The 17,048-nt window shown below is 60.7% G+C and overlaps 4 protein-coding genes across 4 annotated transcripts; 2 read left to right on the top strand and 2 right to left on the bottom strand.

Moving 5' to 3' along the window:
* Positions 1-1,827: 1,827 nt before the first annotated feature.
* On the bottom strand, positions 1,828-2,837 carry VTJ83DRAFT_1243 (uncharacterized protein; the record flags this gene model as incomplete). The annotated part of the gene is made up of 3 exons (XM_071007381.1): positions 1,828-2,249; positions 2,343-2,775; positions 2,835-2,837. The coding sequence occupies 3 exons, from the start codon at positions 2,835-2,837 to the stop codon at positions 1,828-1,830; spliced, it is 858 nt and encodes a 285-aa protein (XP_070870596.1).
* A 1,447-nt stretch (positions 2,838-4,284) lies between these two features.
* VTJ83DRAFT_1242 (uncharacterized protein) lies at positions 4,285-6,873 on the top strand (the record flags this gene model as incomplete). Its single annotated transcript, XM_071007380.1, has 4 exons — positions 4,285-4,971; positions 5,075-5,613; positions 5,673-6,363; positions 6,472-6,873. The coding sequence occupies 4 exons, from the start codon at positions 4,285-4,287 to the stop codon at positions 6,871-6,873; spliced, it is 2,319 nt and encodes a 772-aa protein (XP_070870595.1).
* A 3,463-nt stretch (positions 6,874-10,336) lies between these two features.
* VTJ83DRAFT_1241 (uncharacterized protein) lies at positions 10,337-11,728 on the bottom strand (the record flags this gene model as incomplete). The annotated part of the gene is made up of 4 exons (XM_071007379.1): positions 10,337-10,919; positions 11,004-11,074; positions 11,145-11,323; positions 11,395-11,728. The coding sequence occupies 4 exons, from the start codon at positions 11,726-11,728 to the stop codon at positions 10,337-10,339; spliced, it is 1,167 nt and encodes a 388-aa protein (XP_070870594.1).
* A 2,397-nt stretch (positions 11,729-14,125) lies between these two features.
* Positions 14,126-16,492, top strand: VTJ83DRAFT_1240 (uncharacterized protein; the record flags this gene model as incomplete). The annotated part of the gene is made up of 1 exon (XM_071007378.1): positions 14,126-16,492. The coding sequence occupies one exon, from the start codon at positions 14,126-14,128 to the stop codon at positions 16,490-16,492; it is 2,367 nt and encodes a 788-aa protein (XP_070870593.1).
* Between the last annotated feature and the right edge of the window lie 556 nt (positions 16,493-17,048).

The following is a 17,048-nucleotide window of genomic DNA, read 5'->3' as shown; positions in this document are numbered from 1 at the left end:
TTTTCTCTCTCTCTCTCTCTCTCTCTCTTTCTCTTGCCCTGGAGCCAGGAGGGAGGAAGAAGACAAAAGAAACCGAGACAAAGGGGGTCCCTCGTGCGTAGTGGGACGGGGGGAAAGGGGGGCGGGAGCGGGAGTTGGGGATGCTCGAGTTTGACCGAGACTGGAAGGCGGGCAAAAAAAAAAAAAAAAAAAAAAACCTGCGAGGAAAAAAGTTGGGGGAGACGGAAACAGGGAGGAAACTGAGAGAGGCGAATGGATCCCGGATGGATGGATGGACCTGATGGACCTTGGGAGGTGAGGTGGAACGGAGCAGAGCAGAGCAGCCTGTAACAAGAAGCTGGAAAGCAAAAAGGCGGCGGCCGGGCAGTTCAAGATGGATGATGACCAGGAGTCCTCAAATCCATGGCTTTTTTTTTTTCTTTTCTTTTTTTTTGGATGGCCCCGGGTCACCCAGGTACCTAAGCCGCAGAGCCAGGCTGTGTTGGCCTCCCCGGGCCCCCCGTCTTTGCTTTTGGATTTTCAAACAATTGTCGGGCTGGGCCGAGATCCCGTTACGTTTCCGTTGCTCTGGAAATTGACATGCAACGGCAGTCCATTCGTCAGAATGCCGGCACCCCAAAAGGGTCCGGTGGTGATGGCCCTGACCAAAGGCCTTGGTAGGCGTGGCCGGGGACGGCGGTGCGGGATCCGGAGCCTGTCGTGTCGTTAGGTTTGGCCTTGGGGGACGTCTCGCACCAAAAAAACTACGTAACAACGAACGTTACCGACCAAGGCCAGGGGGGGTGGGAGCTGTCCGGGCCACCTAAGCTCCGTTCGACCAGGCGGACAATGCCAAAAAAGCCAGCGCTAGGTACGTTTGTTACGGTACCGTATCGTACGATCCGTATCCTATCAACCCAAGGTACATAAGCGGTGTCTACCTACTACTACGCAGTACTGCGTAGGTGCACGCAGTAGAAGGGAGGAGGGGGGGGGGGGGGGGGGGGCTGGGAGACTCCGGTTCTGGAAGGTTCGGTGGGCCGCAGTGCCTCCAGAATCGTTGCGACAGCGGTCCACAACCTGGAAGGGTTATCGGGCAAGAAGAACGAAAGAATGAATGGCGGTTGATCTGCCCCATCCTCGAGTGTTCCGCTGATACCTACTACCATAGTAAGGTACTATAGGTACCTATGAGAGCTCCGATCCACGGACACGGACAAACAAAACGATGATGCATGGTCGCCTCCTCGGAGCCAAATACAAATACGTTACATACCCCCAAGAGCCCACCAGTCAAATACGTTTGTTGAAGTTCACCAACCTCCTCCCCCCCGGCCCCCCCGCCCCCGGCACAAGGCAGGGCCAGATCCATGCGGGCTAGTGACCTGCAAGCACACAGTACCTACTGCGTACAGGACAGCCCGGGGTTTCTCCGTGGCAACAGAACAGGCGCCGAGCCTAGCACAAGCCGTCACCATTCGTCCATTCGTCCTTTTCTCGCCGCCGACCAGCCAACCCACGATACGAGCCTGGCCAGTTCGCCAGCCACCCGGCAATATTGCGACGTGCGACGCCCCCTTCGAAACCATCCAGAATTGATAGGTTCAAACATGCATGTTAACCGTTACATCCTGCGCCAAACGTTACTTTGCCGTCCTGTCATGATGCGTCTCTGCGTTTGCGTGCCTTGATCATCCAAACCGCCTCTCCCCCCCTCCTCCCTTCCACCCTCACCCGCTCATCCGTCCGTCCTCTCATTCGCGCCCTGCCTGGATGACGACGAGTGCGTTCCAGGCAATTCAGAGGAAGCAGAGAGCGGGGTGCGGTACGGACCAGTAACAATGAAAATCATGCCCCTTCCGCCCCCTCCCCAGCCTTGTCCCCCGCCCCATTGGCCCCGTTGATCGTGTTGACAAACTCTTGATACCGAAACACCTCCCCCCGTTTCGTGGCAGACCCCAACACCGTGTTGCTTCTGCCAAACGCCCTCCGCCCGGTGAACCCCGCAATCACCTTCTCAACGTCCAGCGCCGTCAGCTTGTCCTGCCCGGGCTCGGGCGCCGTGTGCAGCAGCGCGTCGCGCAGCTCGGCCACGTCGATCTGACCGCTGTCGTCGTCGTCAAAGGCCGAGAAGGCGTTGAGGAGCTCCGCGGACGGGGAGAGCTCGACGAGCGAGGACGCTATGGAGTTGAGGAACACGGCCATGGTGATGGTGGAGGGCGAGGACGGGGGGAAGAAGTGCGCGACATCGGCCGGCGTCGACGGGAGGCCTGGGACGCGCGCGGAAGCTGTTAGATAGACGGTTCCATGGAGCCGGGCCATCGCGGCGGCATGGCCGCCTCCCATCACCCGAACGTACGTACCTAGCTGGTTCAGCATGTCCACCACATCCTCCCTGTTCACCATGCCGTCGCTGTCCCGATCCAGGATCTGGAACGCCTCGCGCATGGCCCGCACCTGCGAGGGCTGCAGCTTGGACAGCGCGTTGCCGTGGGGCGCGACGCCGCCCCCCGAAGAAGACATCGGCCGGGGGGTGGGCCGGAGCGGGAAGCCGTGCGTCGTCGTTCCCGTGATTCGTGGCGGCGATGAGGTTGTGGACTCGGGGGCATCTTCGACGGTGACGCGCCCGCGCGGCGTCGGGAAGCCATGGGACGGCGGGATCGGGCTGCTTGCGTGCTTGGTCGGAGAGCTCGACGGCGTTGTCTGACGGAGCGGGGCCACCGAGGCTGGGGACTTCGGGCGCATAAACGGCGACGAGCGCACCGGGGACGGCTTGTAGAGCGGCGGCGGCATCGACTGCGACGGGTGAGCATGCAAAGAGCTGGTGCGTTCTGGGTCGTTGAAGAGAATCTCACCATGGCGACGGCGGTGTTGGGGAGGATGGATGCCAACGGAGAATGGGCGGGAAGCGTCAGCCGCGCCGATAGCTTGATATCGGACCGGACCGTGCTGTAACGGGTTGGCTGTTGATGCTTCCGAGCAAAAGAGGATTCCACCGTCGGAGCGTCCGTTCTTCACGCACGCACAGCAAGCAGCGCCAGCGCAGATCGGATCGTTCTAGGTAGACAAAAAAAAGTATACGGATCGTCTTGTGTCGTTATCAACAACGTGGTTGGTTTCTGGGTGCGGGTGCTGGCGTCGAGCCGGACCCCAAGGTGCATGGTTCGCCCTGTCTCTCTTCTGGGAAAGTATGTAAACAACTCGACCGGGCAACAAGGTCGGGATGCAGCAGCCACATCTGGACCCTCCCCCGGTTCCGCACAGGCCGCACAGGGTGAGAGGTGTGGCTTGCGCATGCACCCCCGCTTGAGATCGCGGCGTCGCGGGCGCGGCTGAAAGCTGTAAGCGGGTGGGTCCCCGGCATGCATGTTCCAAGGACGCGGGACCCGGCGGCGACGGCGACCAGCAGCAGCCCAACAGGGGCTGCATCCCATTCATCCCCAGCGCCCAGTGCCCCTCACTTGGGTGGTTAGCGGGGGCTGTCCTGTCGCCAATCCCTGGAGCGGAAACCACCCCAGTCCTGAAGACGCCAAACGCCAAAAGAGGGAAAAAGGGGGGGCGGCCTTGACCTCGGGAAAGGAAACCAGGGTCAGTCAGACACGGCGTTTTGGCGCGTTGCGTTGTGTCACGGGCGATCGAGATTCAAAGCCGTTCTGGCCAGATTTCGCCTTCAGCCACAGTCGCTCTCCCAATCCCGTCGGGCCTCTTCCATCGGGAGGCGGACAGGCAGCGCGGGAGCACGAGCACGGTGCCTTGATCGGGTCCGTCCGTCGCCCGTGGGTTGCGGACTCGGGTTGACGTGGATTGACGTGGATCAACGGCACGGTTCTCTGCTCTGGTCGGGGAGCTGATGAGCTATATCTAACGATTAATTAGGGTGTCCGGCTCACCAGTCCGCCGTCCCATCTCGGGCAGAGAGCCAACGTGCCTCCTGACTCACCTTCACCACCAGATGACTTGACCCCTCCGAGCCCCCTTCAGCACCCAGAACCCAGAACCCAGAACCTCCGCATCCGCATATCGCGACCATCGTGTATTAGAATATATGGCAACCGAGCCGTCCTCGAGGAGCCTGGACGAACCAGCCTGCGCCGTCGACACCTTGACACCCTGCCTCCTTGCCTCTCGAGCACCGGATGTTCCCCGTGCATAGCCCTGCAGCCCGTGCATACGCGACCCGGACAGTTATCGGCAGCCATTGGCATGATATGACAGCTGCACCCTCAACCCAAGCACCCTCCCGTCGCCAGATATCACCGAGCACGACACCTTCCCATCGCCTCCGCGCAGCCTCCCGCCGCCAACATGGACCGGATCTCGGACCCGAGCTCCAGGGGCAAGGCGCCCTCCACGCGAACCGTCGCCTCGTCCCAGCAGAGCACGCACTCGGCCAGCGCCCACCTTCGCTACAGCCACTCCGCCGCCGCCTCCTCCCACTCGCCGGCCCGTCGGCCCCGAAAGCTGCGCTCCCAATACCCGCGGGGCAGCACCGAGAACCACGTCGAGTACATACTCGTGGCGTCCTTCGACATCGATCGCGGGCCCGTCATGGAGCACCAGTATCCCGTCGCCATCACGGGCGACGAGCACATGCTGGCCGAGCTCATGCTCCCGGACCAGGTCCACGTTCGGAACCAGGACTGGACCATCTTCTTCCTGCACAAGGATAGCAGCCAGGAAGAGGACGAGGCGGAACGGCAGGCCAAGGAGGAGAGGAGGGCCCGGCGCAACCGGCGCCGCGACCGCGCCAAGGGCATCATCCACGAGTCGGATGACGAGGATGGCGTGGACGGCGGCCTGGACGACGACGACGACGACGACGACGACTGGGACGACGAGTCAACCGACTCCGAGTCGGAGCTCGACCAAGGGCCGCCCCTGATCTACGTGCTCAGCCTCGTCAACAACAAGCCGGACAAGACGGTCAAGCGTGGCGCCGTGGTCAAGGCCATGGCCATCTGCACGCGGCACCCTTTCTTGCACATCTACAAGGTGGGTTGTTCCCGCCCCCCCCCCCCCCCCCAACCCCCAACCCCCGTGGCGCTTCGCGCGTTTGGCCGCAAGAATTGCTGACCCAGAGGCCTCCTCGCGCCAGCCCCTGCTGCTCCTCGCGCTGGAAGAGTACTTCAAGGCGCCCGTGCCCGAGACCCTCGCCATGCTGTACAACGCCGTCAACGAGATGGATCTGTCCCTCATGCCCAAGCTCAACCACCTCGAGCGGACCTTGTTGCAGGCCAGCGAGAACAAGGACCTGTTTGTCGAAAAGTTTGAGCAGATGATCGAGGCGCGCATCGCCGAGATGAGCAGCGCCGACGTGATCCAGCCGCTCGACGCCAGCGGAGGGCCGCCGCAGAGGCCGGGCATCTTCCGCTCGGGATCCAAGGCCCACATCGAGGGCCACGCCACCTACGTGGTGCCTCGCGACACGCACGAGTTCGAGAGCAAGGTCATCTACAAGGGCATCCCCATCCCCATCAAGGTGCCCGTGGCCGTCATGCCCGAGATCGTCGGCGACTTCTCCCTCGTCAAGCTCATCCAAACCTTTTCGGACCCGCACGCCAAATCCCCCCAGACCTTCCCCCCCACCCGCACCTCACCACCAACGGGCCCACCACCCACCCCATCATCGTGCTCGTCAACGCCCTGCTCACCCAGAAGCGCATCGTCTTCCTCGGCCACAACATGGCCGCCAGCGAGGTCGCCGAGGCCGTGCTCGCCGCCTGCGCCCTCGCCTCGGGCGGCATCCTGCGGGGGTTCACGCGCTACGCCTTCCCCTACACCGACCTCACCAAGGTCGACGACCTGCTCAAGGTGCCCGGGTTCATCGCCGGCGTCACCAACCCGCGCTTCGACGAGAAGCCCGAGTGGTGGGACCTGCTGTGCGACCTGCGCAGCGGCAAGATGCGCATCAGCAGCAAGATCGAGCCGGCCCCCATCACCGAGGGCCTCGTCTACTTTCAGCAGCAAAACCCGGCCTACGCCAGCCTCGTCAACCTCTCGTCGGGCGGGGCCGGGTCCGGGTCGTCATCGTCCTCGTCGTCGTCGTCGTCCTCGTCGGGCTCCACCAACGACCTCACGGGCGACGCCGCCTTCATGGCCGACATCCTGCGCGCCATCGCGTCGCGCGCCGGCGAGCGGGCGATCCGCGCCAAGTGGCGGGCCTGGGTGCTCAAGTTCACGCGCATCGCCGCGGCGTTCGAGGAGAGCGTGTACGGCCAGAGCGCGCTGTACAACGGGCCGGACGCCATCGATCCCAGCCTCGGCAGCGCCTCGGGGCACGGGTACGTCTGGGTCGACGAGGCCACCAAGGCGAGGGAGCTGGCGGGGAACGTGACGAGGATCGAAGGGTGGAGGAACACGAGGAGCTACTACAGCTTCATCCAGGTAAGCCTGCCCCGAAACGCACACCTCCCTTTTGCTCCACCGCCCGCGCATCGAAAGAGAGAGAGAGAGAGAGGGAGAGAGAGCTGACCGGGGGGGTGCCGGCCGCAGGACGTCAACCGCCAACGCGCCCTCCGGCCGCTACGAAACCTCGACCTCGCCCACCTGCACGACCGGCTCCGCACCCAGCGCCTGACGCCCCAGCAGTCGCGCGAAATCTACGAGGCCATGGCGCGGCACGTCCGCTCGTACGACGACATCTGCCTCCTCCTCAGCGTGGCGCCCGAGTCCCAGGCGGGCCTCTTCTACGTCGCCCTGGGCCTGTTCCACAAGGACAAGGAGGTGCGGTTCCGCACGGCGGACCTGCTGGAGCGCATCGCGGAGCACGAGGCCGGCCAGCACTGGTGGAGGGCGCTGAGCCGGTTCGAAAAGCTGGCGTACGTAAGGATCAAGAGGGAGGCGGAAGCGGAGGCGGCCGCGAAGAGGGAGGAGAACGGGTTTGGGGATGATTGATTCTGGGAGGTTCAGGAGAGAGAGAGAGAGAGAGAGAGAGAGTAAGGGGGGCTGGTGAGCGGAGGAAGAAGGAACTTGGAGAGAAGAAGAAGAAGGAATGGCAAGGAACCAAGGTACGGTACCTCAAGTGTAATGTGTCGGCTAGCATGTTGCAAAGTGTTTATGACAGGGATCTCGGGGCGTACGAGCAGGGAAACTGGCGCGGGTTTCGAATCCTAGTTCTTTTCATTGTCATGTGGATATGATGAGGATTGTATGTACGGGATTCAAGGAAAGGGGGGCTCGGTAGGCAGAAAAGTGCTGGTGGTCGCAACTCAAGCCATTGCAACCACACGTTCGAATTGGACAAGATCACTCAGGTCGTTGTCGTCAGTCTTTTTTTTTCTTTCCTTTTGGGCGGATGCCAGTGATCCATGTCCTTGTTGTGGGATTGCTCGTCGGCATGAGTAGCTTAACTTGTCTTCTGGCAGAATGAAACCACTAATATAACCCAAACTTCACTACCTACGACTTCACCCCGAGCAACACCACTGTCTCCTCGAGTGAGCCCAGCTCCTCTGTCAGCTCAACGCCGAGTCCATGGTTGCGTCAGCCCTCGCCGTCTCACCACACAGCTCAGTCCTCCAGTGCCCCTCAGCCATGAGTGTAGCCTAGTTGAGCCCGGCCGTTGCGTTGTTGCACCGAAACGAGACGACACGGTGCTCCCAGCCCACCAGGCCCAGGTCCAACCGTTCCGGGGTCTTCGCCGTCACCGGGCCGAAGGTACAGTGGTCGTCAGAAAAGCACACTCTGAACTTGCATGGGTTTCTGCGGGTTGGCGGCAGTTAGCATGTTTTTTTTTTTTTTTCTTTTTTTTTTTTGGCCGAGCAAACGGTCTGCTCTCCTCGCCAGGATGAGAGGCACACGAGGCTTCAAAGCAAGCAGAGGCCGCGCGGGCGAGGGGAAAGAGGGAGGAGACGCACGAATACAGCCGGCATTGGCAGGGCTCCTCGCTCAGGATGTCAAACGTGGCCGTGTTCAAAAACAAGAAGGCCTTGACGTTGTAGCACTCTCCGACGTTGTATTCCTCGCGCAGGCAGATGCCTTGGCCTTGCGGCTTGGTGCACATGTTGATCTGGCGGGGAGGGGGGGTGGCTTGCGGTCAACAGGTATGCTTCGAGCAGACGCATGATTGTCGTTGGGGAAAACGTCTTGCAAAGAACTTACGAGGACGGTGGGCCCAGCTTCGTGGTTGTCGCGCTGGCTCAGGTCCAGAAACGCCGGCGAGGCCTGGACAAGGGCTGCCAGACAGGCAGCGACCAAGCTTTTGGTGGTGATTCCAGGGAACATGGTAGCGGCGTTTGCGATGGTGAGGCTCCGAGAAGGTATGCGGGCCTGTTGAGAAGCAGGTGGCTGTGTGAGAGTATTTTGTAGGAGAGTGTCCAACGGGCCCAAGAGTCGAAGGTTGTGTGTGGTGTGGTCAGAGGGAAGAATAGGAGGGGACAGCCAAGGTTGCCCGAGTACCTCGCTCCCGTTTCTCTCGGTACCAGATTGTGGTACAGTCGTCTTCTTGGAAAGAAGAGGGCAGAATGGAAAAAAGAGAATCGGCAGCATCGTCTGGTGGGCTTTCCTTCTGGTGTCCACTGGCTCTTGGGATCCTCGGAGACGTCCCAGACAGAGCTGTGGGAAGAAGCATCGAGACTCCTTTCATCTTCCCAATGATGGGCACAATCTCATCAGGTCTGAGAGTAGGTCTCTTCCATTCCACGACTCAAGGCACCCAGCTAGGCCGGCATATTGTCACTCGCTATAAGTTAACTAACAACGCATTCATGGGCGTGTATCCTTTGGTCTCAACCCCCGGGGACTTTTCCATTCCTCCAGATCTTCTCCCCAGACCCTACATTACACCGGCGTCCAGGGGCTTAGAGAACCGTTCTCAATCCAAATACGACGCCCAGATCGCCCTTTGGAATACAGGTGAAGGACGAAGCGTTGTCACTCCAACCGTACTCACCCGGGGCATATCCCAGGCCCGCGCTGGCGTTGACAGGGCCTGCTACAGCACAGGGCCATTTTAAGTCGCAGTACCAGATGTCTTCGCACATATCCCTGTATGTCAGGGATGGTTAGCATTTCTCTATCTCTGCCTCTCTTCCCCTCCGCGCGCGCGTGTATGTGCAATACTACGAAGCCGGGTCAGAGATGGCACGACTCACCGGAAGACCCAACAGTTGTACCCGTCCTTCTGGACGATGAACCAGGCCATGTTGTGGTACACCCTGTCCGGGAGGTCGTAGCACTTGTGGACTTCGCGGAGGCTCTCGTCGCACCACCCGCGTCCCTTATCCTCGTTGCAGATGAGAACCTGGTGAGAAAGGGAAACATAAGTCAGGCGAACGGCTCAAGCATGCAGCTCTAGACGGCTTCTTGTGCCAAGATCTCGAACGCGTACAGGAACCAGGTCCTTCTCCTCGTCGCATTTCTCAAGATCCATTGGCGTAGGGGAGGCTCGGGTCGCTGCCAGGATGGCCATGTAGCTTGCCGCAAAGGCCTTGCCGACGGTGGTGAGCAGCATGGGTTCAATGTGGTTCGATAGGGTACTTCGAAGCAATGTCACCCTTGGAGAAACCGCGAGATCCTGTGGCGTGGTTGGAAGTTTACAAGAGAGCCGAGGACACTCCAGCTTTCCAGGTTCAGGTCGGGGGACGCTTTACAAGATGGGGCACAGGGCTTGGACGTTAAAAAAAAAGAAAGAGTAGACCCGGTTCTGGTTACCTGTACCGTAGGGAGGCTTTTCCATGGAGAGTTTCCGGAATGCCGGTAGCATTCAGGCATGAAATGCGGCGGAAGGAGACCAGCTCGATCTCCCATTGCCAGGTGGAAGGAAGGGAGGGGAGCCCAAGTCTAATGGAAGACGCGATCGCGTATGGAAGGCAGGTGCAAGCCTTCAGCCTCTCGGATCTCTTGGGCATCCTCATAGGTCTCTGCCTACACGGCCCTTGAACTGGATCACAACCAGGAATTGAAGCACGCCGTGGAACCATGGCTTGAAGAAGGTCAAGACCCAAACCAAGCAACTTCCATTCTATAAAAGCCCTAGAGTCATGGGTATGTACACACGAAACATTACACCGTCTCCCGGAGCTAGCGACGGGATCTGGTCTCCTTCAGCTCATCTCACCCCTCAGCCCCCTCTCGAGACGCCCCAACCTTTTTCCATCTTCCCCCCAAAACCGAACCTAATCCCAGGCTGTCCGGCCAGCCAGTATGTCTATGCCCGGAAGACAGAACCGTACCAGAAGAAGAAAAGAAACAAAACAAAAAATGACCGTGGATATGCAACAACCCAAAACGGGATGCGAACCGTGCCGTGCGTGTACTGCGATGCGTGTCACCGAGGCGGGGGGGGATATGACGGGGGAAATAAACCAGAAACGCAAAAGCAACTTGATCAACAGAGGGACCGCCCGGGCCATGGTCCTCAAAGCAAGACCATGACCCCCGCCACGCCGGCCGCCAACACCACCACCCGTCCCGCCGGCCCAACATGGCCCGCGGCCGCGGTAACAATCGGCCTGGCTGTCGGGATCCGAGTGGTGCTGGTCGCCGAACCGGACCCAGAGGTCTTGGATGGAGACGGCGTCGAGGCGCTCTCCGAAGCCGAAGTCGTAGGTCCCGGGTGCTGCGTGTCCCCGCCGCAACTCCTGTGGCACTCGCTGTGATCCTCGTTCTCGTCTTCACCCTCACCTTCACCTTCGCCCTCGCCCTCGCCCTCGCCTTCGCCTTCGTCGTCATCCTCGCCATCCTCGACGCGATCCGGGCCGCGGGTCGGGCCAGGGCCGCCGGCGTCGACGGTAACGGACGTGGGGATGACGACCGTTGTCGGGGGCCGGGGCGTGCCCGACCGGTAGACGGTGGTGGGCTCGGAGACGACGACGGTCGAGTGGTGGGTGACGGTCTCTTGGCTGGTGACGTCGACGCTGACGGTTGTGGGGATGCGTTCGGTGTAGGTGACTTCGATGATTTCGGAGACGGTGTGGACGGCGGTGTTGGTCAGGGTGATTCTGTTCATCGCATGGTCAGCATAAAGAAACACGGATCAAGAGAAGGGAGGTTTTGTAAAAATAAAGAGAGGAGGAAGGGCGTACGTGTCCGTCTCGGTGATCTTGATGGTAGAACCCTCAATGACGGTCGTGTAAGTGGTCACCGGGCAGGTGATCTGCGGAGAGGGGGAGGAGGGGATTTTTGGTCAGCCATTGTTGTTCTAGAAGATGCAAGAGGACACTCACCGTCGTGTACACATCCGTCGTCTCGTACTCGGTAGCTACGGAAGTCGTGTAGACCGTCTCTGTCTGCTGCACCTGCGTAACCACGGTCGACGTTGACGTATAAGTGATCTCCACCGTCGATCCGTCCACAACCGTTGTCTCGGTGACGACACACTCCTCGGTGCTGGTCGTGTAAACCACTAGCGGGCGCTGTCAGCTCGGCGGGTTCTTTGCTCGCGAACCTTTGTGCGCCTCCCAGCCTTCGACATACCTTCATCCTTCGTTTTTGTGACAGGCTCTAGGGTATGGGTGATGACGATCGTGGTAGGCACAACGGTCCGGATGGTGCTCGTCTCGGTAAAGGTGGTGGTGTAGGTGCGGCCGGGCTTGGTCACGGTGGAGGTGACCTCGCACTCCGTCGTGTAGGTCTTCGTGACAACCGTGGTAATGGTCTCACAGTCATCTTCAGAGACCGTTGTGACCGGCTTCTTCTTTCCACCTGTCCTATCTTCCAAGAGGTCCCGGCGGCCCCCAAACCACGTGGGGATGTTGGCGGCCAGCGCCGTTGAGGCGACTAGGGCCGCGAGCGAGACGGAGGCCCTCATGTTGTTGTTGTTGTCGCCGTCGTCGTCGTCGTCGGCACAGCCTGCTCAATTGTCCGATGGTGGGTGGGAGGCGCGCGGCGAGCGAGTTCGTTGCGGGGTGTTGCTCAAGGGGAGGGCAGTTCAGCGCTTGGAGGAGGAGCGAGGATTCCCGGGGGCCTTGCCGGTGACGGCGATGGAAACAGAGTTGGAATAGAGGAGATCAAGCGTGGATGGCCAAGGCTCGGGAAGCGGTTGGTTTATACATGACAAGCGGCAAGAGATGTGGCAGGAGGGACGTCTGAGATGTATATGAGTGCTGTGGAGCTAGGACGACATCTTTGCTGCTCCTGGCTCCCAACGACCGCCCGTGGCGCCCTGAGCTGGGCTGCCCGTAGAATGACCACAGTTGGATGGGCAGTGGAGACCGTTATGCTGGAAGGGGTCTCGGAGATTGGCCTGAGGGTGGATGGGAGCTCTCCCGTGTCCGGGACCGTAAGGTTGGGCAGACCAGCCCGCGGTGTGTGAGACCGGAGTGGTGCTGGACCTCCGTTCGGACCATGGACTCGAAAACATGGAAGAGCAGAAGCACCGTGTGTATTCTACGTCTACACCTGACAGTTGGCCCAACCAAGTTCTGTGTTGGCGGCGCAGTTAGCAGGTCTCCCGGGAGTCGGGCAGGCAGCCAGCTCGGCCGTGGTGCTTTGTCATCCTCCCTCACTAGCACTGTCAGGCCGGGGTCGGAGTTGTCAACACACATTCCTTGACTTGGGTAGTCTGTGAGTTTGGTGGATCTTGGACATAATCTCTCAACAACGTGGTGTTTCCCATTGGAAAGAGCTCAAATCTGGCAAATACACGACTGAGCCCATGGGGGGAAATGTCAAGATGAGGCTGTGAAGTTGACCCAGGGGCTGCCGCCCTCTGAGAGGGCTCATTGCCGGTTGTGGAAAGTGGGGCGCGGAGACCCCTGTCAGCCTTGTGCATTGATCAGCTGTGATTGGTTAAGCCTGTCGCTGCTCCAGATCTCTGGGGCTTGGCGATGACGTCCTCCGCCGGGGCGTTTGTGTTGGTTCCATCCAGTTTGTTGGTTGTTCCATGTTGATCGTGTCTTCTTTCTTGGCCATGGTCATGACCAATGTATTTCTTCTTCTCGTAGCATCTATACGGTGGTCCTGCTGTCGGCCAGGCTCACCAGTGCTTCTTGCGCGGGCCTGGGAATTTTAACTTGGGAATCCCCGTTCTGTGCGTGGCAGTTGGTGTGCGAAGGAAGTCTTGAAACAAAACCACCAGCGACTACCTCTCCTCAATCCAGAGTTGATCCACCTTATCAGAAACTCTGAGATCTGTTTCGTTGCTCCAGATACAAGAAGTCGCAGATGCAAAACGGCGCTATTTTCCCCTCGTTGATGCACATCTACTCTCCCTTGGTGTGTTCCCGCCAGTGACTTCAAGGTTGACGGAAATGGGTGGTTGAAGGATGGGAAAAGATTTCCCCAGCTCGCCTCAGCCCGTGAAAGACCATACATACTATACTGAACATCGCCCAGATTGGGCATGGGTACCTCTACCCCACAGCCCACCTCAGCATGGGAGATGGCCTCGTAGATGCGTCCTCCAAAGAATAACCTTCGCCGGGAAGACGCGGGAGAGGCCTGTGGGCTGGCGCTGCGGCCTCTCTGCGCCAGGACTCCTCAAGCGTCTTGAATACCCCAGGCTCATTCGCTGCGACAGGCCGCCAGCTCTCATGAAGCGCAATAACAAACAGCTGCAGACCTACTCATTCACACCCTCTGAATTTCTACACTCTCCCGTGAATAGAGCGGAGGTTGGATCCCGTCATGTGCTTGGTCCATTTGATGAGCCTACTGAAAGTCTCAGGTTTCAGGCATCAAGTATCTGCTGGTATGTTGGATGTGCACACTGGACCTCCAACTGGGAAACAGGCTGCTAGGCATTTGGTTCCTCTCGGAGAGCAGCTCTGGAATCCCCCCTTCTTGTCTTGCTGTGCCTCCCTCATGCGGTCCTCAGAGCAGCGCCGCCAGCACCAACGGTTCTTCGCTAACGAGATCAAACATACTCAGGTTCTACAGCACCTCCATCGGTCCCAGCTTGGTATCATGGTCTCAAGGCGCTGGCCGCGTTGTTGTGTCATGGAGTAGGTTTGCCGAACGCTGCGCGCTGCACCATCCCCAAGCCGGCGGGGGGCCCACTTGCACTTACATGCGGGCGATTGGCCAATCACAGAAAGCTCTTCGATAAGCGATCCGTGGTGGGGGAGGGGTAATCGACTATAAGCCGATATAGATATTTTTTTTTTCAAAAACCCGCGAGGGGGGAACCCCGGGCCAGGCCAACAACACCTTGCCGGGCAGACGTTGTCGGCCTCTCTCGACTCAAGTCTCGAGCCCCATCTCAACCATGTCGTCCTTGCGCATCCTCCTCATCGGCAACGGCGGCCGTGAGCACGCCCTCGCCTGGAAGCTCGCTCAGTCTCCCCTGGTGGAGCGCATCATCGCCGTCCCCGGCAACGGAGGCACTGCTCGTCTTCCCAAGGTCACCAATGACACCTCGGTGAAGGCCGACGACTACCCCGGCCTCGTCCGTCTCGCCCAGGAGAATGGCGTCAACCTCGTCGTTCCCGGCCCCGAGGCGCCTCTCGTCGACGGCGTCGAGGGCTTCTTCCGCGACGCCGGCATCCCCGTCTTCGGCCCCTCCAAGGACGCGGCGCGCATGGAGGGCAGCAAGACCTTCTCCAAGGACTTCATGAAGCGCCACAACATCCCCACCGCCGCCTACGAGAACTTCTCCGACTATGAGCAGGCCCGCAAGTACCTCGAGTCCACCTCGCACAACGTCGTCATCAAGGCCACCGGTCTCGCCGCCGGCAAGGGCGTGATAATCCCGCAGTCGCGCGAGGAGGCCCTGCAGGGCCTGCGCGAGATCATGCTCGACAAGGCCTTTGGGTCGGCTGGCGACGAGGTGGTCATCGAGGAGTTCCTCGAGGGCGACGAGCTGAGCATCCTGACCTTCTCCGACGGCACCACCATCAAGTCGCTCCCCCCCGCTCAGGACCACAAGCGCATCGGCGAGGGCGACACGGGCCTCAACACGGGCGGCATGGGCTGCTACGCCCCGACCAAGCTGGCCACGCCCCAGCTCCTCGCCCGCATCGAGCGCGAGATCCTGCAGCCCACCATCGACGGCATGCGCAAGGATGGCTTCCCCTTCCGCGGCTGCCTCTTCACCGGCCTCATGATCACCCCGGACGGCACCCCCAAGGTGCTCGAGTACAACGTGCGCTTCGGCGACCCGGAGACCCAGACCGTGCTCCCCCTGCTCGAGTCCGACCTGGCCAAGATCATGTACGCCTGCGCGGGGCCGGTCCCCTTCCTCGAGGACGTCCCCGTCAAGGTCTCGTCCAAGTTCAGCACCACCGTCGTGGTCGCCGCCCCGGGCTACCCGGAGGCGTATCCCAAGGACATCCCCATGCAGGTGGCCGAGCCCCCGGAGGGCATCAACATCTTCCACGCCGGCACCAAGCTCTCCGGCGACACCCTCCTCACCTCGGGCGGCCGCGTCATCGCGGCCACCGCCACCGGCGACTCCCTCCGCGCCGCCGTCGACAAGGCCTACGAGGGCGTCAAGCTCATCAACTTTGAGGGCATGTACTTCCGGCGCGACATTGCCCACCGCGCCTTCCGCCAAACCCCTACCGGCGCCGACAAGCTCACCTACGCCCAGGCCGGCGTCAGCATCGACGCCGGCAACGAGCTGGTCCACCGCATCAAGACCGCCGTGGCCTCGACCCGCCGCCCCGGTGCGGACGCCATCATCGGCGGTTTTGGCGGCGAGCTCGACCTTTCCGCGGCCGGCTACCCCGGCGCTCCCATCGTCGTCGGCGCCATCGACGGCGTCGGCACCAAGCTCATCATCGCGCAGCAGCTCAACAAGCACGACACGGTCGGCATCGACCTCGTCGCCATGAACGTCAACGACCTGATCGTCCAGGGCGCCGAGCCGGTGCTCTTCCTGGACTACTTTGGCTGCTCCAAGCTGGACGTGTCGACGGCTGCCTCTTTTGTCGAGGGCGTCGCCGCCGGCTGCAAGCAGGCCGGCTGCGCCCTCGTCGGCGGCGAGACTGCCGAGATGCCTGACCTCTACACCGGCGACGACTACGACGCCGCCGGCGCCGCCATCGGCGTCATGCTCCCCGCCCAGCGCCTCCCCCGCACCGACGCCATGCGCGAGGGCGACGTCCTCCTCGCCCTCGCCTCCTCGGGCGTCCACAGCAACGGTTTCTCCCTCGTCCGCCGCATCGTCACGTCGCGGGGGCTGAAGTACACCGACCCCTGCCCGTGGGACGCCGACGCCGCGTCCATCGGCGAGGCGCTGCTCACCCCGACCAAGATCTACGTCCGCCCCCTGCTCGCCGCGCTCAAGGAGACGGGCACGGCCATCAAGGGCATGGCGCACATCACGGGCGGCGGCCTCGTCGAGAACATCCCGCGCATGCTGCCCGCCCACCTCGCGGCGGAGGTCGAGCTGGGCAGCTGGGAGGTGCCGGGGGTGTTCAGGTGGCTGGCGGAGAAGGTCGAGGCCAAGGAGATGGCGCGGGCGTTCAACAACGGCGTGGGCATGGTGCTGGCCGTGGAGGAGGGCAAGGTGGAGGAGGTGAGGAAGGTGCTGGAGCGGGAAGGGGAGAAGGTGTACCAGGTTGGCCGGCTGGTCAAGAGGGAAGGCGACGAGGGATGCGTGCTGAAGGGGCTGGACGGGTGGTATGCTTGAGTCAAACGGCGCATGCGTTGGGGTGCTGGATGGGGCGGGTAGTGTGTTGTTTGCCTTGTTTCTTCTATTGCGGAGATGCGAATGGGTGGGATAGGACCTTGCGTAGAAAAAGTAAAGACAAAGCGAATGTGAATGAAATGAAATGGACATGCCGAGTCACCAAGGGGGGGAAAAAGCCGGCGGTTTTGTTTTGATGATGTTGTTTTTTTTTTGTTTCTTTTTTTTTTGTTTTCTTTCGGGGAAACTGCATTGTCGAATCTTCGACCACGAAGCCGACAAGGTACTGCAATTGCCCGTCTCCAGCAGGCGCCTTCAAGGTTGCCGGACCTATTCTTCTCCTCCTTTCCGTTCTCCGCCTCCTCCTCTATCCATCCCAACCTTAGCCCACGCCCTCTTCTAGCAAGCTGTGACGTCTATGAATGGGAATGGCTTCTTCATCCATGCTTCATCGTTTCTATCTGACCAGGTCTGACCAAGCCGCGCAGGCCTGCTTGTTTGTCTGTCTGCTTGTCTTATCATCACGGGTGACTGGTCTATGTCTCACCAACCTCTAGTG

Source organism: Remersonia thermophila, chromosome 1 (genome assembly GCF_042764415.1).
Source record: "Remersonia thermophila strain ATCC 22073 chromosome 1, whole genome shotgun sequence".
Taxonomy (NCBI): Eukaryota; Fungi; Ascomycota; class Sordariomycetes; order Sordariales; family Chaetomiaceae; genus Remersonia; species Remersonia thermophila.
This window is presented reverse-complemented; position numbering and strand designations above follow the sequence as displayed.